The sequence below is a fragment of the Seriola dumerili genome, unplaced genomic scaffold (genome assembly GCF_002260705.1).
Source record: "Seriola dumerili isolate Sdu_G_001 unplaced genomic scaffold, Sdu_1.0 BDQW01000219.1, whole genome shotgun sequence".
Taxonomy (NCBI): domain Eukaryota; kingdom Metazoa; phylum Chordata; class Actinopteri; order Carangiformes; family Carangidae; genus Seriola; species Seriola dumerili.
The window spans coordinates 749,582-774,889 of NW_019174474.1; the positions used below are offsets into that span (position 1 = coordinate 749,582).

Genomic DNA, 25,308 nt, shown 5'->3' on the forward strand with positions numbered 1-25,308 from the left:
GCACACAGAAGTGGGGCTACTGCTCCCCTGTGAGCCAGAGGATGGGTCTATTTGTGGAGCTATTTCTGTTTCTGTCTGCCAGAGCATCCACAAAGGCTGCCGAGCTCCGGCCAGAGCGCATGTGAGGGAGTAACTGGAGCACTAAAGGGGAAGACAGTGAAGACACTGATGATGCTCCTTGGCTGGGCTTCAGGCAAGGACAGAATCAAAACGCAGTGCAGGATGTGAAGGAGCTCACTGGGCTGATATCGTACACCGTGTGCCGTTTGCTTCTCCCCCATGTGGCCTGGTAATTAGACAAGCAGTATGAAGGCCCTCTGTGTCTGTCGATCACAGCCTCTTCAGAGAGGTTGCTTACTTGGACCGGGCTATGTCCCCAACTGGTCACACTCTGCATGGGATGTAGGAGGACAGCCAGCCTCCTCTGACGTTAGCATGGATGGAGGACGGAGCAGCAGATGACATGTGCAAATAGGAGTGGGAAGCTGAACAAAGCATGCTCGTGAGTCACAGCATGGGCACATGAGTGTGCTACTTATAATGACAGGCTTTCAACTTGAGTTCATAATGCACTCACTCTTTTGTTGTCAGCACTCAAATTGCAGAGGGAGCATGGATGGAAGGGATTAGAAACATAGAGAGGAGCAATGGGTTTCTAACCTTGGTAAATAAGAGGGAAGCAGCAGCAGGCTGATCTGCCAACTAAGCTCACCATCTCTCATATGTTCTGTTAGAGGTTGAATGTTGAACATGTGCGCTCACTATTTAGCAGCAAATGTCAGCTACCTCCACTGGTTTTAATACAAGACAGACTGGAGAAACAATAATCCAAAGGCATACACAACATTTTACTCTATTAGAGCAATTTTTTTCTTCATAAATCTTTGTTCTGTAGGTCGTTCTAACCAAAACTCTATGAATAGAGCCTCAGTGGGACATTAATCCACCTGTCTGATTATGATGAATGATCAGACCTCTAAACCTGGACGCATTCTGCATTCAAAATTTTTATGCTTAAGTAAAAGTACAGAAGTATTATCAGCAAAATGTTATAAATGTAAACAAAAGTAAAAGTATTCATTATGCCACATGGCCCCTTTTATGGCTTTAGATATATCATTATTATCACTGATGGAGAATCTTATAAAACCATTTCTCTCTGTCGTGAAAAACCTTATTTTACGGAGCAGTAAGAATAGCTTACTTCAAATTGTTAAAAATTCAAATCTAAATCAACTTGTTTAAAAATTATCTAGAAATGAGCGTCTGTATATTTAAACATGAAAGAAGCAGGTTAGGCCCTAAGTTCGAATTATGGAAAAGTTGATTTTGGAAAAATTCTTGAAACGAGTAGATCAGCACTGAAAACTGGCAGATGTACAACATTTCCCTCTAAAATACAAGTAAAGATAAGCACCTCAAACACAGTATTTGCCATTTGGCTGATAAATTAAAAGAACAGCCAACATAAAGTATCTTAGTAAGATGTTGGGTCATGCTGCCAGAACAGCCTCATGCTCCTTGGCATTGATTCTACAAGTCTCCGAACTCCACTGGAGGGATGGATCACCATCCTTCCAAAACCTATTCCCTCATTCCCTCGTTTCGATGATGCACAACAGCTCATCTTTGTTCAAGTGGGTTGAGATGTGGTGACTGTGAAACCCATAGTATGTGATTCAAACTGCCTTCATACTCATGAAACTATTTAGTGACCCGCTGCTGCCCTACGGACAGGGGCATTGTCATCCTGCTTCTCCACTCTTTTTTTAGGTTTTTCCTTTAATTTGTCACCAGTCTGTATCTCACAGAGAACCCAGGAACCTCTGACCTCATTCACATGATTTCCTGGATGATATGGCTCAGGTGTGACATTTTAGCTGACTCTCCGTGAACGTTTTAGAAAATGGATTCTGTGACAGGTCAAGCTACACCTCAAATTTCACACTGTGTCTTGTTACATTCTAACTCAAAAGGCGATGCCAAAGGTCAGGTCAGGTGAGGTAAGAATAGCTGGGAGGTCTTTCTTGTCAATGCCTTCCCGCAGAAGCTCAATGGACTGAATAGCAACTTGCTTTTGCCCCAAATTCTGCACTACCCTATTGTATTTCAATAATTGTTCACAAGTGACATGATGGAAAAAGCAGTCCCGTGCTTAACAACCAGCACAATTTAAGACACTTAAACTTTCCTTGTGGACTGAAATTGCACAGACATTTGTGTCAACACTGAAGAGTTTTGTTCCAGCATAGTACTACTCACTGAGTGACTTAAAGCACTAAGTTCAATAAACATGTCTGGTCATGCTGATAGGTGTTTATAAGTTAAATCCACAGATTAATTAATGACATGCCACTGTTTATAAAGGGTTAGCGTTAGTGTTAGTTTGTTTATGTGCTCTTTCACTGATGAAGGAGAGTTTGTAGTCTTTTCATTTGAAATATCCAGAACTGTGTAAGTAACTTAATCCATCTTGTTACAAATGCACTGTGTACGTGATAAGTACACAGTACTTCTCTTTTGATACTATTTTTAGATGGGAAAATTCTTTGGAGCGTTACAGCAACTTAATACATATCTAGAAGTCTGTTTAAATCTAAAAATGTAATATGCTCAAAGTCTTAAAATAAGTAATAGATAAAATAGTTTTCAGAGATCCATATTTTCAATGACTATTATTTGAAGTATAGAAAAATGCAAATTCATCATTTTACAGAGGGCTATGTGCTGGACAGTTACTTGTCTGGGAGCAGTAACTCCCTTGAGTTGCTGCTGGTTTCCTAGCAACTAGCCAAGAAATCTGACATGATTTTGTTACCGTCGGACTGAGTCAGGTTAGCTGTTTCCACCTGTGTCCAGTCTTTATACTACGCTTATACATATTTACCATGCAGATAGGAGAGTGGTATCAATCTTCTCATCTAACTCAGCAGGAAAGCAGAAAAGCCAAAATGTCCCAAAATGTCACTGTTTCTCTAAATACGATAAATACCTCAAAACTGTTTGTCAGTAGAAGTTAATATGATGCTTCATAAGACACAAAATTATACTGTCATGCAACTGATTGTGAAAAAGCATTGACGACAGGATGTGACTTGCAGTTTTGAGATATTGGGAATTTCTGACACTAACGATGATGCAGTTCTCCTCACCCACTTGCAGACATGTCAACAAGCTGTTGTCAGAATGGCTGCAAATGCACCACAGCTGGCAGTGACATCACAATTAAATCCAATATTAACACTAAACTTGTTCAAGTCATTTTATAAGATCTATTTAGAGTTTGTTTGAATCTGGCTTCACTTGTTTAAGAACATAAATAGCTAATTTAGGCTTTTTGTCCGGTGTGACTGCAAGGTTAGCATTAGGGCTAACCATCCAGGAATAATGTGTGAACACCACAAAGTGTTTTTTCTATTGTGTGAATGCAACATTATGTTACTAGTAGATTTAAACTGAAAAGCAACACACAATGACTCAGAGATCAAGTTAGTGATTAAAAATGACCTGATGTGGAGTCACAGTTAAGTCACAGCAGAAGCAGGAAATATCAGATGTTCCGCAGGCGGCTCAAACCAGAGCTCATGTTTTCATAAGAGAAGAACAGAAAAGCTCCTCTGAGGCCAAGGACAATGAGAGGTCACTATGTGTTAAGCACCAGCAAGTGTGCAGTCACTTTACTTCTCAAGTGTTTCCTTATCAGGTGCACGAGAGAAGCTGTAAAGACACACAGACATCCTTTGTCATTTTGGGAAGAGCTGGTGATTTCTGGTTGTGCTTCCTGCTTTCTTCTTCTCTGATCTGTTGAGGCTCATTACTCTTAAATCAGTCCACTGTGACATAAATCTGTGAATGACTTTAAAATGAGATTACGTCATTTCTGGTTCAGTAATTACTCTTTGTAAACAGAAATACACACTAATCCACTAATTGGTTACTCCTCACTAATACAAACACACTAAGGCACGTACCTTTACACATTCATTTACACGCACATACACACACAAATGTACACAAACCCATTGACCTGCTGGAAGCCCATCCCCCATGCTCTCTGTTTCTCTTTGCTAAGAAATACCAGCTCCTCGGCTCCTGGGCTCAGCCATCTGTGACACTCTGAACCTACTGACCTTGTGGAAAAGCAGACCCGTAAATTAGTCTAAAACATTTGGCTGAAACCTGTCCTCCTGAGGATCAGTTGTCAGACTCAACTAGCTCAGTTATGTTTTGAGGCTATTTCTCCTCTTTACCACCGTACATGTGTGTCTGAGAGGTTTGAAACTGAAATATAAATTAGTTTCCATTACATCATGCATCCTCCTTACATAATTATATATGTCTGCTCCTGATAGAGCATGATTTAAATATGCAACATACTCAGCTAAAACTACTCTTAAATGTCTGGTTGGTTTTCTGGTAATGTGTTTAAATGTGTTTTGCTATTTCATGGCCTTGTTACTTACAAAGGGGACATACAGTCACGACTGCAGACACAGATATCTATCACAGAGGAAACTGAGGATCTGTATCTGGAAAAATAACCCACGGTCTCGCTACATGGTCACGTTTTATTGACTAAATGAAAATACCACAGAGAGGATGGGCTTAACTCGGGCGTACTCCAGCCAACACAGTATGAAATCATAAGCAGGAGCAGATTCACATGCACAAAAACATATATGGAAAATTTAGTGCTTTATGGGAACAGAAAACATATCATTCTGACGTCCTGGGGCTTGCAGCAAAGGAAGATTTAGTGCAGGATAAATGGCTGTAATGTTCAGTGTCCTTGACTGGCTTAGTTTGTGGCTATACATAATTAGCTGTGTGACCATTAAACTGTTTAACCAGGATCCCGCTGAGCTGAGTTCCAACTGATGCTGCTGCGTGAATCCAGACCTCCTTGGAAAGTTAATGGGCCATGGGGGAGGCTCGAGCTAAATTTAGGTAACAGCATTTCATCCTGACTATGAGATTTGTGCCCAAAGTCCACAGAATCCTCCCCCCGCCCTCTACCCCCCCCCCTTGTCACCACTACTCTTTAGGCTGTTGGCAGATTCATTTGCGCTTGACCTAGTTAATGTCTCCGGAGAGATGGAGGAGTAAACACACGCAACTGCTCCTCTCCAGAAAACCTGGAATTTTCCACACTTCAGACGCCCAGTTCACAGGCCAAGCTAGTGTCCACAAAAAGGAGAATGAAGGGAACATTTTTGGCATGTAAGCTACTACAGGGGGAAAAAACCCCAAACTTTACAACTTGATAACACATTAACATCATACCAGGCCTAGCCAGAGTGAGGCCATCAAATGACAATGATTTGATTTAACCAAATCTTACAGGTTTGTCCCTCATGGTCTCCTGTACCGTTTCAAGCCTCCACATTCTGAATAAAGTGTTAAGTGACATTAAGTTTTAAGGTTACTCCTCAGAGATTACAAGTATAGAAATATTAGCTATAAATGGGTTGTGATCCAGTCACAGCAGATACAGTACACCCAGATTTAGGGTTTGGTTTAAATTGGCAAATAAACTTTGAATTGACAATGGGCAGTACACTAATGCCCTGAAATGATGAATGTCCTTGAAGTAAACATTAATAACCTTTTAATTTCCCTTTATCTCAAATGTCCTTAAATTCAGTCCTTTTGTTTCCATCTGTATCTTCTTTATAAAAAGACGTGCGCAATATACCTGTGACTGGTGTAGGCTGTTTATTATGAATAGATTATCTAACATCTTTTCAATTAAAGCCAGTGGGATAGGAACATGGTTGTTATCCTGATTAAGTAGATTTGAATGCAGTCAGTAGCATAATGGATTCAAGGGAAGATACAAAAGAACATAATGTCTGACGTTATCAATAACATTAACAATTACTCTTTTCTATTGGGCTATAGCAGACATGTTGACTTGGAAAAGCATGAGTGTTACTAATAACATTCACAGTGGCTCAGTTCAAGTGTCCCAGTAAGCCATGACAGTGTGACACCGAGCGAACATGCACAACACCAGGACCTTGAAACTGAAGCAGCAAAGCAGAATTCAGCCACCACTGATTGTAATGATAACACCCGACTGCTTTTCCTACCGTGACGGCCTTTTCAGGTGAACCTGCACCAGGGTCTTGTGAGCTGGGTTCAGTCACTCACCACTCCCTATACTGTATAACAGACACTCAGTAGTTTATTCTCATTCATAAATTGGTGGACAGTAAACATAGTGCACCATCTCTGCCTGTGTGGCACAGTGCTGGTGCTGTGCATGCTGGCTCACAGGGACACTTGAATGGAGCAGAGACAAAAATGTCAGTGTGAAAAAGGTGTAGCCTACCCAAAATCACCCACTTCCTGTTACTGACTGTAGAGGACTGTATAGTGTGTCATATTCATTCTCTTCACCAGCCTCACGGTGTCTTTATTTAAAAGAGGATTAACACTTTTCAGCAGTTTTCAAGTTAAGTTGTACAAAATGTGTCTAAAAATGCCATTTGGAGGGAAAGCTGTGAAACAAGCATTCCTGCGGATGCTGGGTAAAAAAAAAAAACCCCAATGGGAAACTAAAATCGGATGCTTTATTCAATGAAGTCATCACATGGAGGAGGGATGCTGCTGTTTGCACATGTGTGGACTTGTGGGCTAGAGGGGATGACACGAGAAAGAGATGGAAGGAGGGGGGCAAAAGAGGCTGAGGTGACTGACTGAAAGAGCACTGAAGGAATTAAGAAAGGAAGATAAAAAAAAAAAGTCTGAGGGGGCAGGAACAGGATTAGTGTACTGTATGTAGAGTGATGGGAGGCATGTGTGTGTTTGTAATAGAGAGAGAGAGAGAAAGTTGGGGGCAGGGGAGTGAGAGAGAGTGTGTGTCACGTGTATTCCAGAATAAGCACAGAGCTGCACCGGGGCAGATCTCTGGACACAGCAGCAGCAGTAAGTCAGACCCTCAGTCCTTTAGGTCCCTCATGCTCCTTCCACATGTACTTTCTGTAGCAACCACACTTTGACACCTGTCCTCCCCTCGCTTTATCTAACCCACCCACCTCCCCCATTTTTTCTCTCGCTCCACAGCTCTCTCTCTCTCTCGCTCTCTCTCTCTCTCGAGAATCACACACCTCGTGCACACTGCTACCGCAAATCAGAACCATCTTGTTGCAATGATTCAGTCTACAGCGCTAAACATTTTCCAATGAAGACAGAGGATTTTCAATGACTTCATCTCTGCATACATAATGTCAGCGCACATGCTCTTAAGCAGAATGGCTTTACTGCAAATGCACAGCATGTTGTTGACATTTTAGGCCATTACACATACATTGTCTCATTTCAGCTCATGCATAAGAGCAGGTGCAGTAGGTGTGCAGTTGCTAAGTACAGGGTACAGTCATCACTCCTAAGTGCCATCTTGATGTTTCTGTCTCAAAATGAGGTGATGAAGGAGAAGCAAACTACTCTCTGTGGCCCTTGTTGAAGCTCAGAACTGCTTCTCAGAAGAAGGTTGGAGAAATGCCAGGTACTTTTTTCACTTTAAAAGGTTGGGATGACATCCAAACAAAAGAGCTGTAGTCCTAATGTGGGCCTCACAATGTTATGCAAGTGTAGTGACTGCTGCAGCATAATACAAAAAAAAAGAAAGAAAAGAGAATACATAAAGCCCACGTTGAAGCTTTTCTGTTTCTGTTGGTGAGGAGAGCAGGGACCTCACACCTGGGGCATAGCCAGGAACACGTGTTAGCCACAAACAACCTCCACTATTAAAGATCTGCTCTGGACGGAAATTTCTATGCTCTGACTCAGTCTGACTTAAACCGCACTGTAAAGTAACTGTGAATGAGTGACTACCGTGCTCCCCGTCAGCCCCCACAACTAACATTATTAATGCCATTAAACATAACTCTGGAGAAGAATACAAGGTCTAGATGGAAATTTTATTATGAGACACCTGATCAGATGCAGAGAGCGACTGTGCAGAATGACTTGTTGAAAGCAAAATAACAAAACGTACCTGCACAGCTGCATATTTTTTTTAAAAATGCAACAAACTTTCATTTTGGTTGTTCAACGCACACCAGGCTGATTTTAAGACATTCTTCAACTTGTTCTTTTTTAAATGTCTTATTTTGCAGTTCTTGTAATATAGCATGTAGAGCGGCAAGATTTATCAGTTAGTTGATTGACAGAAAATTAATCAGAATTTTATGTCATGTCAAGTCATTTTTCAAGGAAAAATTCTAAACATTTAATCGTTCCAGCATCTGAAATGTGAGAATTTGCTGCTTTTGTCTTAAGAATGTAGTTTAACTGAATTTCTCTGTCTTTAAGACAAACAAGACATGTATTAACATAACCTCAATTATGGCAAATTTGGTGCTATTTTCTGGTGTTTTACAGACAAAGTGATTACTCAAGAAACTCAACAATAGTGAAATGCTGATGCAATGATTTTTGAATCTTTAAAACAACAACCTTTCTTTTATTGTAACTTTTTCAAGCTAAAACTGCCAGCAACTTGGTTTCAAGTAAACATAAGTTGTTATGTTTTCAAAGTGTCGTAACTAATTTATCAAACTTTGTTCATGAAACAACACTGATGGAATGGTTAAGATTTTCTTGATAAGAAAGTAAGAATATAATAGAAGTAGGTTGCCATGTGTATTTGAGGTCTACAATAATCATCTTTATCAATTACAAAACTCCTCAAATCTCTGAAAGGACACGTCAGGCCTATGATGAAGTATCGGGTCAAAGCTAGCTGTGAGCTAACTATGATCATCAGCTCCTCTCTGAGTGAGGTTGGATGGTTGCCTACTAAGAAATTATCAGCCCATATCACACCACTTCTAGATAGGATCTCACACTAAAACGCCCACATAATGATCCCATAAAAGTGCTAGCAGAGGGAGCGTGGGTAGCTCTACATTGGACATAGATTTGGCGGCTAGCCTGTTGTCAGCCATTTCATCAGATCTCTAAAGGAAGACTTGGTCAACCTATCAAGAAGTGTCTGCATCATGTCTACATGTTATGACTACTCAATTATCTGCTTATTTCACGGCACATGATCACAATCCGCAGCTGAATCTCTATTTAACAATGACAGAAGAGTCCGAGTAGAGCTGTCGGTGCTTGCGTCCAGCTCTCTATTTTTTGACTCCTGCTTTTTTTATCTCTCATAAATCCCCTTATGTAACCCTAACCTTCACAATAAGATTATATTATACTGCTGCTATGAACTCAAAATGTTACATCATCTGAAATCGATATGAACACATTGCTGATAAGCTTTAATATGAATCACAGGAGAGCACAGTCCATCTTAAAAGGCTTTTTTTTTTTCTTTTTTTTTGTTTGAAGTGGAAAGCAAATACTGAAAAGCCAGTTTCTTTGAAGCGCACACTGGCCCAGGTTCCAGCCTAGTGAAGGAATTATTCAATGTGCTGCGAAGGCAATGCTTGTGGTGAGCTCACAGTCCTCTGCATCATGCGTAGACCTCCTCATCTGTGCGTGGAGAGCGCAGGCTGGAGCACTTACATAACCCAGTTAAAATATACCCCAGTCACATGTAACGTTCAGCCCTGCAGATAGATATCCCACTGTCGCTTGAGCTGCTCTGGCAGCCGTTCAGACATTAGAGAGTATAAACACACACACACACACACACACACACACACACACACAGAGCCATAAAAGATTTGACAGTGATTCGCTGCCAGACATTCTCAACTGCCTGCATGTGAACTGAACTGTCTGTGTGGAAAATGGTCAGGGAGCTTTCTCTCGGAGTGAAGTGCATGTGACTGACTGGAGCTGGATCGGGAAGAAGCCACAAAGGGAGAGGGAGGGTACATGACGGGGTGTCGGAAGTCCAACCCTTTAAAGTCACGAAGAAAAAATGCGCCCAGTATCACTTCTCCTCTGACTACATAACCTCCAACACCAACTCTAAATGCTATTGGCTGAGCCTTGCCACACACACAACTGGCATTTTTTTCCCACACTGCTGCAGCATGCCCACACTACGTGCAGTCACATTTGTGGTGTGTGGGCGGGGTTAACTCGGCGGAACTAACATTTACTGTAACAGGATGACATATCTGGAGGAGTAAGCTACAATGGTGTGAAGTGGGGGACGTGTTCTCTAACCAAGATTAACAAGAGTTGCAGGATCCAGACTCAGGGAAGCTTTGCCCAAATAATGCAAGAAAAACAGATTCAGTCCATGGTGATTTTTTTTGTGTGACTGTAATGTGGAACATGTGGGGATCATTATGAAAACAAGATCATGTTTTCTGTGCTGAAAACTTGGAGCATGAGATCCAAGCTACAAAATTCTATTTCAACTAGATTTGATTGCTGAATGCAATAAGGTTTAAATCCTTTGTAGAGGTAGATATGCTCAATTTATTTTAAATGACAAGAAGCGATTTGAAGCAGCTGGTCCAGGATCTTGCAAACTTCACAGGAAAAAGTTATGTAATCTTGTTATTTCAAAGCTATGAATCGCTGAAATGACTGAATATTCTACATCAACATCATCTCCTGTGGCCAGCTGGTCTTTAAAGGTCTGATCCACACTGTCATGGCTCACCTGTTTGTGTTTATGTTCCCTGCAGCGGCTTTCGTTGTCGTTAACACAGTCATGAACATTCCTGTCGGTCTTCTCCTCCCTCCAAGCTCAAACCAAAACCCGTGCCTGGGTAACACTCCGACTATTAGTGGTGAGCAGTCATAATGTGAGCAATGCTGTGGAGAGCCCGCTGATTGGTGTCCCAATTTAGAGACACACTGCTCGGTGTACAGCCTGCACACACACGCATACGCACACACACACACACACACACGTACGCGTGTCACCATAGGTCTAGATTTGGGTACAGGACAGCATTTGGCCCAGAGCCAGGGTACACCGAGCTGAGTCATATGCACAGCTCATGCACAGCATGGGACAGCTGCTAGTAAGACAAGACTCACACAAACGTGTTCCCCTGCCAACAGCACCCAAACACTCTCACATAAACACCCATATCTACTTGCAGCATACTTGCAGGTAAGAACAGGTTCTCTCACTACACAGCATCCAAAACAAGGGTCAGTTGAGGCTATCATAAAGCCCTCCACACGCCAGCGAATGTTTTCAATAGACTGGCTATTGCATTAGGCACGTCACCAGGTCCGAAAATGAGAAACACATTTTGCAGTGTCTCATACAATAAATTGTACACACATGCATGAAAAAGCCCCAGAAGGCCACAGGGCTTCCAAACTTTCTAAAGCCATAGGGTGAGGTTTGGCAATGATGTGCACCCACGCACACGTGCTGTGTTTTTCTACAAGGGAGGGTTAGGACAGATGTTTAGTGTATGCCCTATAATAAAGTGGGAGTGAGTCTCTGATTTGGCTTTTATTTTTTATGAATGAGAGCCGGAGACATACAGTCTCAGTGGGATACAGAATCAGCCAGCCTCTTTGACAAATTGAAAATCACAGTGCCAGTTTGTGCCGTGTGACTCATCTTGGATCCTGACAGGAGAATGCTCAGATAAAAGAGTTCCCTTTGCGAGGAGAGATCGCATATTGCTGCTGTTGGTCTTTATGTGGATGACAAATTGCAGCGCAACAGAATGGAGCCGGATTATTGTCATTGCAGAAACTCTCCTGGAGATTACACGGATGATTTACTGAAATATTCAGAAGTATCTGCGCTTTAACTCTGAGAAACACTTAAAAAAAAAAAAAAAACATTGAAGTAGCTGGTTAAATCAGTTGCTTATATAAATACAGACACTGTTTTCTCTACGTTTTAGCTGGTGTGTGTATAGTTTAAAGTGCTGCATGCATGTGCCTGAAATATCTCTTTGATCCCAAAAAAAAAAAGAAAAAAAAATGTAAATGTCTGTTTCCTGTGCTTTGAAGTGGATGTGATGTATTCCACAGTGACAGGGAAGCCTTGAAGACAAAAAAGGGAAATGAGTTTGCTGGGAAGCTGTAGGAAGCACTTGGTCGTCACAAAGTCTGGGGTCACTGGAGGACCTGGGCTGGGGGAGCAGGAGGACAGGAGACTGTTTACTGAATGTTTAAAAGATTGAAGCGGCTTACTGGACAATTAAAAGTCAACATTTAGTGACCCACTGTGCCAGCGGGCCTGTCAACTCAACTGGCTTTATGGGTGCTCGGGTGTATGCGGTGCACATTCCTCACAGCAGGATGTGAATAAAGCACAGCAGCAAAGTGTAAACCCACGGCTAGGACACTGGGCTGCCGGTGCCCTTGCCTGGCCTGCTCCTCGCTTTGACAGCTGCACATAAAACAAAAGTAGCCACATACGCTCCTCTATGATCACTTGACCATAAAATGTCCTTACAATCTAATTACCATGGCACAAGCTCATTATAGAAAGCACAGGAGACACTCCAAGAAGTCCTGCATTTTCTGTCAGGCAGATTTGCACCCAGTTGTTAAAACAGTCTGGGCAGCAGTCTTTTGGCTCTGTAAACAACTCACAGCGCCTCTTCACATGTGACCTGCTCACTCTAGAGAAGGGAGAGGAAAATGTGTTGTTTAAATTCTGTTTGTCCTCATTATCAATCGATGGGGGATGAGGAGAGGAGAGGAGAGGCTGGTTATGCCTTTGGAGTTTGAGTGGGTGTCTCCAGAGCGCACGTGATCTCGTTTGCTGCGAGAGGGTTCGTGACTCACTGGCTCCGGGCTCAGGATCCTCGTCTGGCTCTGACAGAGTGCTCCTAATCCCACCCTCTCAGGCAGTCAAACAGAGGTCCTGTGAGTCATGCCTTTACCGTCACTGTGTCCAAAAAAACAAAAACAAAAAACACAACCCCCCCTCCCCACAAAAAAAAAAAATACAAAACAAAAATGCAGTTTGAAAACCCTCTGCATGTCAAGTGCATCCCCAATTACAACCAGTGCTGCTTGTAATGGGATTTACTCATTAAGGGTTAAAGCCTGGGGCTTTTAAAGATGAACAACATGATGCAATTATTAATTAATTTGATTAGAATTCATCTTAATTTTCTACTTAATCAATCACTCTCAATTTAGAGTCCTCTTATGACTCACATCCATGTAAACTATTTCAGTGGCAAATTTACTCAAGCACTGTAGTATAATCACAATTTTGAGGTACTTGCACTTTACTGGAGTATTTCCATTTTATGTTTCTTCATAATTCAGCTCTTATACATTTCACAAATATGGTACTTGTTACTTGACTACATTTTTCCCAATGCTATAGTTACTAGTTACTTTTCAGATAACACATTTTACACACAAAATACAGTATGAGGATTAAATTACCAAAATAAAAAGTTTGTAAAGCAGGTAACTGGTAGGACCAACTGTAACACTGCTGATCACATGAATGTGTCAACAATAATGATCCAGTAATGTAGTAACACTAACAGGATCAATATGCAATAAATACTTTTACTTTTGACACTTTAAGACATGTTGTTGTTTGCTAAGTATTTTATAGTGTGGTATTGGTATTTTTACTAAGGTAAATAATCTGAATACTTTTCCACTGCTAGTAAAAAATAAATAATAATTATAATAAACTTGAAAACGACCGTCTAGACCAGGCAGTCTTTGTTTAAATATAGTCTGCTCAGCTGTCCTTGAGCAAACTCTGTCTATCGCAGTTGTTCCTGAAACTGCTGACTGCGCCTTTACCAGGCCGCTCAGCTTACTGACATGCCACAAGTCAGGCATCATCATCCAGATGATATAATGAGGAAGAATGCCTGTAGAATGACCAAAACTAGCCCATGGTTGACTTTTCGCCCAGCTGCTGAAATGAAACCGATCCGCGTGTCCACGTGTTTGTGTCATTTCCATGTCATTTGCATATGTAAACCAGCCTCGCCTATAGCTCCGCGGCTGCACTCACAGAACGAGCCGATTTGTCAGTCGCGGCCGTTTGAGGAGCAAATGAGAGAGCCGGTGGCCCGTAGTCCCGCCCTCCCAGACACGTTGCCTTGGGAGAAGCAACACGGGCCGATCACTGGCTGTTCTGCCTCACTCACTCACACGCCGCACGTCCAGCACATCAGCTGCTCTCTGCCCCGACAGACCTGCTGGATTTTACCGCTGAACAAAGGAAGCGCACAGGAACCAGCCGCTCCATCCTGGGAAGGTAGGCACCCTCACCGAGGCAAATGTCGCCTTAAAAATCCTCACACCGTCTCGATAAACAGCAGTGACTAAGCGTGTGTGTAGAGAGGAATTTTAATTTTTTTTTTTTAAATCATCCAGAGGAATTTGAAACAGGCGCGATGATGGGAAATAGGCAGTTATTTCTGTTGAAATATTAATGATGGGACATTACAGTTTAGGCGTGACACTGACGATTACATGTGCCTGCGTTTCCAGTTTTATATAATCTTAACAGTGCATGCTGCCAAATTTACTATGCCTGATGAGGAAGTCTATTGTGTCTGTTACCCTACTGGTTTGAACCCTGCGTTCAGGCGGAGAGATAGATCCGATGACAGGACTTTTTTTTTATTTATTTATTTTTGTCTAAGGGACAGATACTGAACCTCTGGATGTGGAAAGTTCACTCATGTAATTCCTTTTTTTTATCACCTTTTTAAGTTAGAGTCTGTATCTGTCATGTTGTGGGCATCTCTATTCAGGTGCCCCACCTACACAGGTAGATGGAGACACGGAGATCATAAAGCCTATCTGGTACGTTAGTGTATTCAAGGGAATAAATAAACATTTGTGTGAATTTGAATCTCTATCAGGAATATACTGAAAGATTGTAGGCCTATGTGGTGCATTCAAAGGCCCAGGACAAGTGAATGGTTTGACAAGTGTGGTATGATATGTGTGTTGTTTCACTACAGAATCACATCAGTGGGGAAAAAAACTCATGGTACTATATATGCAGCATCTTTTCAGATGTATTGATTATATGTAATGTAATTTTAACTGGGAAGGGAAAGGACAATTGGCCGCTCTTTCCCTGATGCTGCACTGATGTGTCTCCTTATAGAGACAGATATGTGACTGAGAAGATCATCTTATTATAGGATATTATAGGATCTAATAAGATGTATTTAGTGTGCAGTAGAATATGAGATTCTACAGAAGTTTGATAACAAACACTTGGAATAAGATAAAAGATTCTTTCTGACTTACCTGGATGTGTGTTACTTAATGCTTGTGTAGTGTTTATATAAGTATAGTCTTTAAATAACCGTTTGTAGTTGGATATTAAAGTGCTGAAAAGTAGATTACAGTTTCTTGAAATCTCTGTTTCTGAAAATCTCCAATCTTGATACCGTATAAATCCAAGCTCAGGATATTCTGATATATAATGGGCATTTTATCACTGCATAAACCTTCTTTTTGCACATCATTTTATTGTCACTAAAACTGGTCACTTTATTATTATTACCACAATAACCAGCAATCGGACACATCTAAAAAAAATTTTTTTTGTGTGTGTTCGGTGTTTGTGTAACATTAGAGCATGTAAACCAGTAAATCTCTGCTCCACCCTCCCCTGTAACAATAAGATCAGAAGGTGGTCGTCTTGAGACAAAGAACTAGGGAGCAATTAACTCTCCTACCCTCAAATTTCACAGGAAACAAGAGACAAGCCAGGCGCTAACCATTCAAAGCCCAAAAATAATCTCTGTGCTGAAAATGCTGCTCTCACTTCCTTTATCTTCTAATCACTGAGGAAACATGTTGGAGAGATGCAAAGATCCCACAAGCAATTAAGCATCCGTGACGAGCATTTGTGTCGGAGGAGTTTTTATTCACGAGTCTTCATTTTGTGAACAGACAGTACCAGCTTCTCATTTTGTAAAATCCTTTTTTTTTTCTTCTTTTATTCCTCCCACAAATGTCACTTGTGTTGATGTGAGGTCTGCAGTCTGAGCCACTGGTCGTCATGGTGGAGGACCCCTGCCACCCCCCACCCCCCACCCCCCCTCCTCCGATCCCCCTTTTGAATAAACAACCTAACAGTGTTTATGAATGAGTGTGGTGGCTGCAGCTGGCAGCTTATAGATAAAATGTCGACATTTGTTCTCGTGTGACGTCATGATGCGGAGAGATTTACAATGACAATAAAAGATTTTTCGTCCTTGAGTGTTGGATGGCCGCGCAGGGTTGTTGTGGACACTGGGGTGTCTGGTGTTTGCTTTTCATGGCGGATAGTTGGTGTTTACTGGCTCAGGTGTTGCAGCTGAAAAACAAACAGGTCATTGTGGCCTCAACAACTTTGCTCTCACTGCCACCATCTGCTCAGAGCGCTCTGCTGTGTCTCTGCCTGTATTCATGTCTGCTTGGTTGGAGGTGCACTGTTTCTTTTTTTTTTTTTTTTTTTTTCATCCACACAAACCTCAAGTACATTTCAGCATGTCAATATTTCAAGTACATTTCTTTTTGATTGCTGCTGCATATATTTCAGCTGGTATAGGGCTTGAATCTGTTACTTCTTTCGCTGCAGTTTCTCATCTTCATCACTTTGCTGTCGCCTAACAGTAACAATGACTTTCTCTCTGTCAGGTCAGTGATGGTCAGTGCTAGTTAGAGTCTGCAGCCGAGGATGTCTGCTACAGATTCGGACAACTCCATTGACTGGCTGGCTAGTGACAATGAGGACAATGAGAGCGAATGGGAGTCTGACTGTACCAGAAAGCACAGCCAGACAGAGGCTCCTCCATCCCCCGGTGCCCCGCCACACCTGGGCCCATCTGACAGCAGCTGCCGCCGGAGCAGCGAGGTGAAGGAGGGTGACAGTAACTGGAGCGAGGTCAGGGAGGCCTCCAGCCGGGGATCTCCCCCCGGCTGCACAGAGACATATGACAGCGCCATTGGACTGTGTAAAGCACAAGGAGAAAAAACGAATGGCAAAAACACTCAGCAAGCACTGAAGAGACCTCACATCTCCACCGAGGAGGAGTGCAAGGAACGGCAGCTCATTTCCAGCGTGTCGGAGAAAGACCGAATTTTTAGCAGAAAGGTGAGCATCTCTGTGACTCATGTCTGTCTGCCACAGGAGGTGGTTGACAGTGTCAGCAAAACTAGAACATGCCCTCACACCTATATTGACTTCCCTGCTGGTTTTACAGAGTGCATGACATTTCCAGTAAAGATGACCCTCCCCTGTAATTCTTTCAACAGAATTAGTCATGCTTTTCTAAAGAACTACAGTCCTTCTGTCTTAAGTCAAGCACCTTTAATAAACAGAATAATGGGGGGGGGGTTTGGCTTTGAGCTGCTTTTATGTTGTGAAATGATATGAGCTTTTCGGGCAGTTTTTGAACGCACTCTGACAGTGATATCACCTCTTTGTCGTTTTCAGTGCATGGAGCTACAATGCTACATTCATCCACTGTCATTAATCTTGAATGGCCTTCGTTCAGGGAGATACAGAGAACGTAAGTCAGTCATTTCATATCTTTTTCTGTTTTTGTCTCTAGAAAAAATCTCAGTCGATTCCTTCTTTTTCACACAACCTTTTTTTTTTTTTTTTTTTTTTTTTTTTTTTTTTACGTGAGCCAACAACATCTCTGTCTGTCTCTCCGTGCGCTTGTGATTCTTGTGTCTCAGAGAAAAACAATAGACTGCATAGACAGAGTGCCGCTCTCTATGGAATTTGTGTCCCCAAGATTTGAGAGTGAGATGTCTGAAACACGTATTGTTGTAGGACTATCAAGTTACCACAAGTATTTCCTGTGTGTGTGTCTATCTTTTATAATGGAGCTTGTGTTTGGTTATGTTTTTAAGTTTCCCCTTTAAAAAAACTTTTTTTTTTTTTTTTTTTTTTTTTTTTTTTTTTTTTTTTTATACCAGTTGAGAATACACAATGTGACATTTCAGACTTCCTTGTAAATTAGCCGCCTGGCAGAGGCGGTCGAGAACATACTGTACCACAGTCTCCACTCTGATAGGTATTATACAGGTCTCTGGAAGATAGTGCCCTGTTCAGGCAGGCTCTGAAACTGCTTAGTTTGGGATCTTTGTCAAACCAAAACCTTGTGTGACCCAACACTTCCTGGCCACAGAGGCAGGGAGTCTGTTCCCTCACACACACACATTTCACACCACCCATCTGCTGCACACACTCAGCCCTGCTGTCAACACAGTTCATGTGGCTCATGGACCAACTTTCTTCTTTTCCAGGACTCAGCAGTTTCCAGGAGAGTGTGGCAATGGACAGGATTCAGAGGATCATGGGCGTCCTGCAGAACCCGTGCATGGGGTAAGTGTCCTCAGCATGACCCACATACTGTTGAGTAGTGAGCGCCATCAGTTACAATCTATACATTTTGAGACGTATGTGTGTTTGACCCAGCTTCTGTTTTTTTGCAAATATTTTATTTTGAAATACAAAGCCTTTGTTGCTTCACAGCTCCTTCCTGTCAGATCAGAATCACAGCCACAATACATTCAACCACTATAATACATACAGATACAACTGGTAAAAGTGGCACTTGCTATCTTTGGGTCAAAGTGGTCTCCAACATGTCCGTGACACATGGTTCACAGCAGGTTGCCCTGCGAGGAGCTGCTACACCCACGCATTAAGGATAAATTTACTGCAGGGATGGCTGGGTCTCACTATAGCTGGGAATCTTGTTAAAAATGTATCAGGCTCCACTGTGGGAGCAGCACACTTGTGTCTGCTTGATTAGCTCTCCACTGGCCAGACGGTATAATGGAGTATGATATCATCCTTTTAAAGGAGACAGTCCTAGTCCCTGTAATATGATAATTTTTAAATGTTTTGATATTGTACATTTGTTTTACACGATGAAATAGCAAACGACTACCATCCTCAGGCGCTTTAGCATTTGATTTTTTATGCTTAAGCACTAGGATGATGTTGTTGAAATCAATATCATTATATCAATAAGAATATTTTCTGATAAAAAGTTACATGACAATATATAAAATGAATTAAAAAACTGATGTAAAATAATAATTACTTGACATTTCATTATACAAAATCTGCCATAAAAAATTGATAGATAGATAGATAGATGGATAGATAGATAGATAGATAGATAGATAGAACCAATAGATAAAAACCTAATGCGATTTCATTTACAATGATATAAAAGCAGAAAGTCCTCAAGTTTAAGAAGCTGGAGCCCTCACAAAATATTTGTCAACACATTTTTATTGATTTAGTAACCACACAATAGAAATAATCATTTACAATAAATATTTTAGAACGATAGCAAGTAACGACCATGTCAAGACAATACTATTAAACTGAAAGTCTATAAATGAAATAGCAGCTTCATGTACCACCGAGTCCTGAATATAAAGCAGCACTTCTGATCAGATACCTGTATGTGAAGCAAAGTGTGTCCTGCTGGGCTGATAGTCTCTGTGAGGCTCTGCATCGGTGTACCCTACACTGATATACAATACAGTGCTGCTGAGTGTGGCACAAACTAATTGGTGTCCTCACCCGCCAGCTGCTGTGTTCATATGGGAGACAAAGAGTGGGTGTGGCAGCCTCCCTGCAGACAGCCGGGGCCGAGGCTGGAAGGTGGACTAAACCCCTCCCTCCCTCTCTCCGTCGCTCCCTGTGCCTGCTCTTGTGTTGCCAGCTGGCAGCCCCAGCAGCGACACAATGGTAGATAGGATCAAAGTGACTTTTTTAGCAGTCACTGTTGCGGATAATCTTTCACATGAATTTAACATGCTCTGAACGGAGTATAGCAGGATGGTCCTGATCATATGACACAGGCTAATCCCCACCCACCATCTGGTTTTGACGGGTGGGAGTTAATAGGAGGTTGCTCTGTGCCCACCTCCGACGAGAACTGCGTCACCACGACTTAGTTTGTTTTCACAAGGACGCTGCTGGAGACCGTTGTGGCTTGGGTGTTTATATTTAGAGGCGAGCAGAACTATTATACATCAGGCCACGTGTGAGTTCAAAACATGTGAGAAATGTACTTAAGAAAATTTTCCCCCCCACACATGGAGTGCAGCCTTTGCTGAGTGAGTGTAAGTGTTTCACGCGCTGTTCAAGATTGCACATTTCCTGTGTGAACTTGATGGAGAGATAAGATTTCTCAGAAGAGGTTGGCAAGATTTTTGGTAGATTACTCAGCTTAATGTATGATTGCTTGAGTAAACATATGTCTGTCTGTCTCTTGTTTCTTTCTCTCTTCTCTTTTCCTTCCTTCCTTTTTACAGGGAGAAATATATTAATATCATTCTTAAAATGGAGCAAATGCTGAAGAGCTGGTTCCCTAATGTAAAACTCCAAGACCAACTTGCCGTCGCGCAGACAGAGGAAGCCGTTCCTACCAAGAAACCGAAGGTAAACTTGTAAAAAAAAAAAAAAGAAAAAAAAAAGAAAAGAAAGAAAGAAAGAAGCAGAACTGTTGTGTAAGAGCTCTTCAGTTAGACAAGGTCTGCTGCCAAGAACATATGGTGGCTATGCAGTGAAGGAGGGACTAAAATATCTATTATTGTTTAATCACAGGTCTGGGACAGGGAAGGGAGGATTAAAATCTATTTTTACTGAGGTATTACTGCAGTCTCAGGTTCACTAGGAACAATGACAGAGGAGAAAAGGTAGTTTTGGAGGAGTGTCCCTACGGGGATAAGAAAGGTCAAAATAGTCTGGAACATTCCTGTGCATTTAATTGGTGAGGATTTATTTCAGTGGTTAATCCTGACACACCCTCCAATAACCAGGTACCGTTTTAGTTTCAGTCAACACAAAGAAGCTATTTTGTCCTTTGGAAAATGAAGTAAGCAAAAGCAGCACAGTAACTTTAAAGCTGCTATAATCAATATTTTTACATTATCATTGGATGAAATTACTATTTATAATGTGAAAAAGCGTCGCTCATAGTGACAAATGCACAGGGAATTATCATCTAATGTTGCAGTTCATGGATCTACAGAGCATTTTAGCATCTCTTGGTTATTTGTTTTTGTGCATTTTTCTTATTTTCACTGCTCACTGTCTGGCACAGTACAGCAGACAGACAAAGTTAGTGACTAGCTACTGAACACAGCGGAGCATGTAGCCGCTAATGAGCCAGATATTATTCTCAGGCGTCGCTACAAGCTAGAAGGAGAGTCAATTTTGGACTTGCATTTTGCAGGTGGCCATAAACACAGGACCAGATAACACTGATGTTGCTCTGTGTCTGCTGGATTTGTTTGCTAACAAATGAACCATTTTCAAAGGTGATATGTCAGTGTTGTATTTACAGCTTCTAGCCAACCAGCTGAAAAAATCAATTATTACAAGTCTAAAACCGCAATATGTAGAATTCTGTATGTGATTGTAACATCTTTCATAGTAATCTGATGGTCTACTATTTATTTGTATAAAAATTAAAAGGTCCCAGTGAAATTTGGTGCAAAAAGTGTTGCTTTCAACCTATCCATCACTGTGTTCCCAGGTCAGACACGACCACTTTGGGGCACCCAGGCTGGAAAGTTTCAAATACTATTTGCTTTTAAAAAAAAATAATTTTTAGGGTGCCTTCAATATCTGACAGGGACATCAGAGGAAAACTAGCTTTCTTGGCTAACTGACCCATTTACAATTTTGTTGTTGATCTGTGGGCATTGATCGTGACATAAAATGAAAGAAACTGAACCATATCTCCCTTTTTTTTTCCCAACAGCTATCTCCAGTGACCACCACTGCAGTCGTGAGCCCCGTCACCGTGAGTGACCCTCAGGTCGGCACCAAAGCCCTGAGAGTCACCGACCTCACTCCTGCCGGAGCCTACTCCGCCAATAACCTGAAGTGGCTCCACACGTCACCCATCTGCTCCCCCACAGCAGAGCAGGCCCAGGCTGGCCCCAGGCACCTGCTGTCCCCCAGAGACCTAACCCAGGATAACGCTGTGTCCTCCAGCACAGACACCCACACTAAAACAGACTCGGTGCCCAGAGGCCTTCCGCCAGGCAAAATCAACGCACCCTGTCTAGAGAGGCTCCTTAAGTCAACAGAAAGCATCATCACCCGCAAGGAGACACGGGGTTTGATGGACAGCAGCTGGTCCTAGTCCACACAGAAGGCTGGGTGCCCAGCCTCGCCTTGCCGACCTTGGAGCCAGTCAGCTTGCTTAGCCCATTCCAGCCTTCAGGGGAGACGGGAGCCTTCACAAGGGACGTCACAGATTCCTCTTTAATGTGGGAGGAGTGTCGACGAACATGTACTCTCTGTATGGGAATGTGCCCTCTCTGACATGACAAGTGTCTGCTTTAGTTCCCCTTTGTTGACTTATCTTTTTCTTTTTTCTTTTTTTTTCTTTTTTCTTTTTTCGTTTGCACTCTTGAATAGCGTGTGCGAGAGTGGGAAGGATAGATTTCACATGCCGTGATCATCAGAGCTAGTGATCTCACAAGTGAATTGTTGCTCGCTGGCTTGTAGATGCAATAATACAGTTTGAGTATCTGTGAAACCGCCATTATTGCCTGAAAGGGAAAGAACGGCAGGAGTAGTTAGCGCTGGAAGGGAGTATTTCAGATATCCAGACATGTCAGTGGTCTACATATTGTTGTGCTGAAAAATGTGGGTGAAATGTGATGTTATTTTCTCCCCCCCCCCCAAGACTCCAATTTTAAGTTTATTGATGTGACTGTTACTCATTTGTATACTTTATAAATAAGTCTTTTGGTACAACTGTTCTACCTCAGTGGGCACCACGTCATGGTTATTGAGTAGGAATGTGAACGCTACGCTCAAAGTGTGGACACCTCACCAGATCCGCAGTGAGCCAAACGGCCTCTGACAGCGAGTTCTGCAGTACGAGTCGTCCTGCTTGTGCAAACAGAGGATGCTCTCTCCATGGGGATGCTCTTGTGGCCTGACTGGTGCCATTGTAAAGAATGTCAACTGCAGATTTCTTTTTTTTTTTTTTTTTTTTTGAGTCTCCCAGTAGAAGGCAAACAGTGCCTGTAATGTCAAGCTGTGCCTGTAAGCTGGTTTAATAAAGAGAGAGAACCGTTCAGAATACCTGCTTCTCTGTGGGATGTACAAATCAGGAATTCTCACTCTCCTGCCATTTTCCTGTATTGAGTAAATTATTCAGATCTTTGCCAACTACTTTCTGTGGTGGAGTAGAACAATTCTTTTGTTTTTGCCACAGAACTGGACAGTATGCTAGACCAGCAGAGAGGGACAAGGTATTTCTCTGTGTAAATCTTACAGAAAGGTTGTCGATTTACCCTGAAAAGTGGCCTTTATAGTGTGAAATTTTATACTTTCAAAATAAATGTGGTTATATTTGTTTGATGCAAAATGCCTACAGATTGTTTTTATTGTGAGTCTTCTTAATACAGGCTGATAAAGGGTACCTTAAATGTCGAGAATTGCAGATCATCTCTACAAATTTCCCCAAAAAGGATCTTTAGTGTTTGAGACATTTTCCACTGTGAATTTGCGACGATTATATTATATATCTCTTTGTTCCAGTGTTCCACTCAGCTCTTTCACCTTTGTGTTGAGTGAAATATTCAGTACCACTTTGCCATAACATAAAAAGGCATAATTTAATGTGTGAGACACAGGGGGAAAGACCAACTGTGTCAGCAAAAGGAATCTATGAAATAGCCTGTTGTAAGTCTCAACCCAGTACCAAAGCTGGCCAATTAAGCTTCAAAGAACCCCAAAGAAAGGGTGCTATCTGATTTATATCGCAGTTAGACCAATTATAGGGCGAGTCGACCGGGATCACTCGAAGGGAGCTTACTTCCTGAAGGAATAATAAGATTTATTGTTGGCATGCAGGATGTAATTTTCAGTACAGTTCTGCTGCAAGTGAAATTTCTACTTTTACAGAAGTGCAGTGAAATTTACCAGCTCAGTATCACTTCAGGTTTCTCAGAAAGTGTCACTGCTCTTGGTAGGTTAGGTTTAGTACATGCATACAAAGGTCTACTTTCACATGCCTGTGGGCAAACCAGGCAGCACAGTTACAACTATGCGACCTGCCTGTACAACACAATGTAGACAATGACGACTCATGGAATGATACTAATAGAGGTAATCATAGATATATGAGCATCATTTTCAGTTGGAAAAAAAAAAATCCCTGGAATGGAGTGTAGAATATCAGACAGATTTGAAAATTGTGCAGATTAGCGCTCTGCTGGAGAACAGAAGATTTTGACTGTGCTATACCTATCGTATATTTCTAATAGCTGCAGTTAAATCCACCTTCTAAAGAGTTGTGTGATGCAAGACACAATTTTCTACTCCTACTATGTGAAACTGCACTATAAACTTTGCTCCTAGGAAATTATAATACCTTGACTGGCCATAGACACAGACACAGTATTTCTGGCAACTAGATTTGAGATGACTAATGTTTCCAAATCTAAAGCAGAATACTGCCATCTATAGGTGAAAAAGTTAACATCCTGAACTCGTCCTATGCTATTCTGCAAGCAGAGTGAGAATATTTTTGTGTGAAATACACTGTGCATTAACATTGGGAATCATGAAAGTACTTTCCTTTTTCTCCTTGGTCTCATTTGTAGAATACATCCTATTGAAAACCTTTTAACAAAAAATGCTGCTTTGGAGTCATGGTTATTTGTCAAAGTCAGTCTGTGTGAATTTGAGCCTTTTTTTTTTTTTCTTCTTTTTTTGCAAAACCCCTATGATACCTCAATTGTGGATTCAGTTTCAGACAGCCCATGTCAGACCTATTATATTCAGCTTAAGAACATGGTGTATTCACAGAGGGTGAAAACACAAGTTTGAGGCAGTTCTGTGGCCTGGAAAACAATCTGTCGGGAGGTTAAGGAGATTAAAAATGGAGGTCTACCACTTTTTTTTTTATTTGTCATACTCTGAATTGCACAGTGTAGTCACGTGTCTCTTTTTCCAGATTAAAAGGGGTGATTGGCAGGAGGTAGAGGGGTCGATTATCCAGACTGCATTGTTTCAGTGTTGCCGCCCCAGATTCCATCTCCCAGGGCAAGGCTAATGGCTGGACTCACGTGCACTGAAGACCGGACAGCATCCATATCCAGACAGCTGGCACAGATCTGCCTCACACTCGCCCTGGAAAGGGAAGTTGTTATGAATGATAGGAAGAGCTGCATCAACAAAAAGGTACCTTTTTTCAAATAGTTGGACCAAATTACGCTGTGCAGTTATAAGGCTGCCAGTGGTGAACATGTGATGTGCTGGGAAACTGCGCAGAAAACAGAAGGTTAAGGAATATAAATGTAATCAAAGAAGGAGAAGGGATCTGCAGATTAATGACATATTATATTTGGGTGCATTAAACGAAAGGCTGCAAGAACATGTTCTAAAAATATGTCCTTTGG

General features: G+C 41.8%; 1 protein-coding gene across 1 annotated transcript; it reads left to right on the forward strand.

Moving 5' to 3' along the window:
- Positions 1-14,019: 14,019 nt before the first annotated feature.
- Positions 14,020-22,906, forward strand: LOC111228706. Its single transcript, XM_022754719.1, has 6 exons — positions 14,020-14,146; positions 16,537-16,993; positions 17,336-17,411; positions 18,157-18,235; positions 20,191-20,317; positions 21,645-22,906. Exons 2-6 carry the CDS (start codon positions 16,577-16,579, stop codon positions 22,029-22,031), a joined length of 1,086 nt encoding a protein of 361 aa, XP_022610440.1. The 5' UTR covers positions 14,020-14,146; positions 16,537-16,576; the 3' UTR covers positions 22,032-22,906.
- Positions 22,907-25,308: the final 2,402 nt, after the last annotated feature.

Coding starts and splice junctions, on each gene's coding strand:
- LOC111228706 (XM_022754719.1), top strand. CDS start 16,577: ATGTCTGCTACAGATTCGGACAACTCCATTGACTGGCTGGCTAGTGAC. Junction 16,994..17,335: donor ACCGAATTTTTAGCAGAAAG/GTGAGCATCTCT, acceptor TGTCGTTTTCAG/TGCATGGAGCTACAATGCTA. Junction 20,318..21,644: donor TTCCTACCAAGAAACCGAAG/GTAAACTTGTAA, acceptor TTTTCCCAACAG/CTATCTCCAGTGACCACCAC.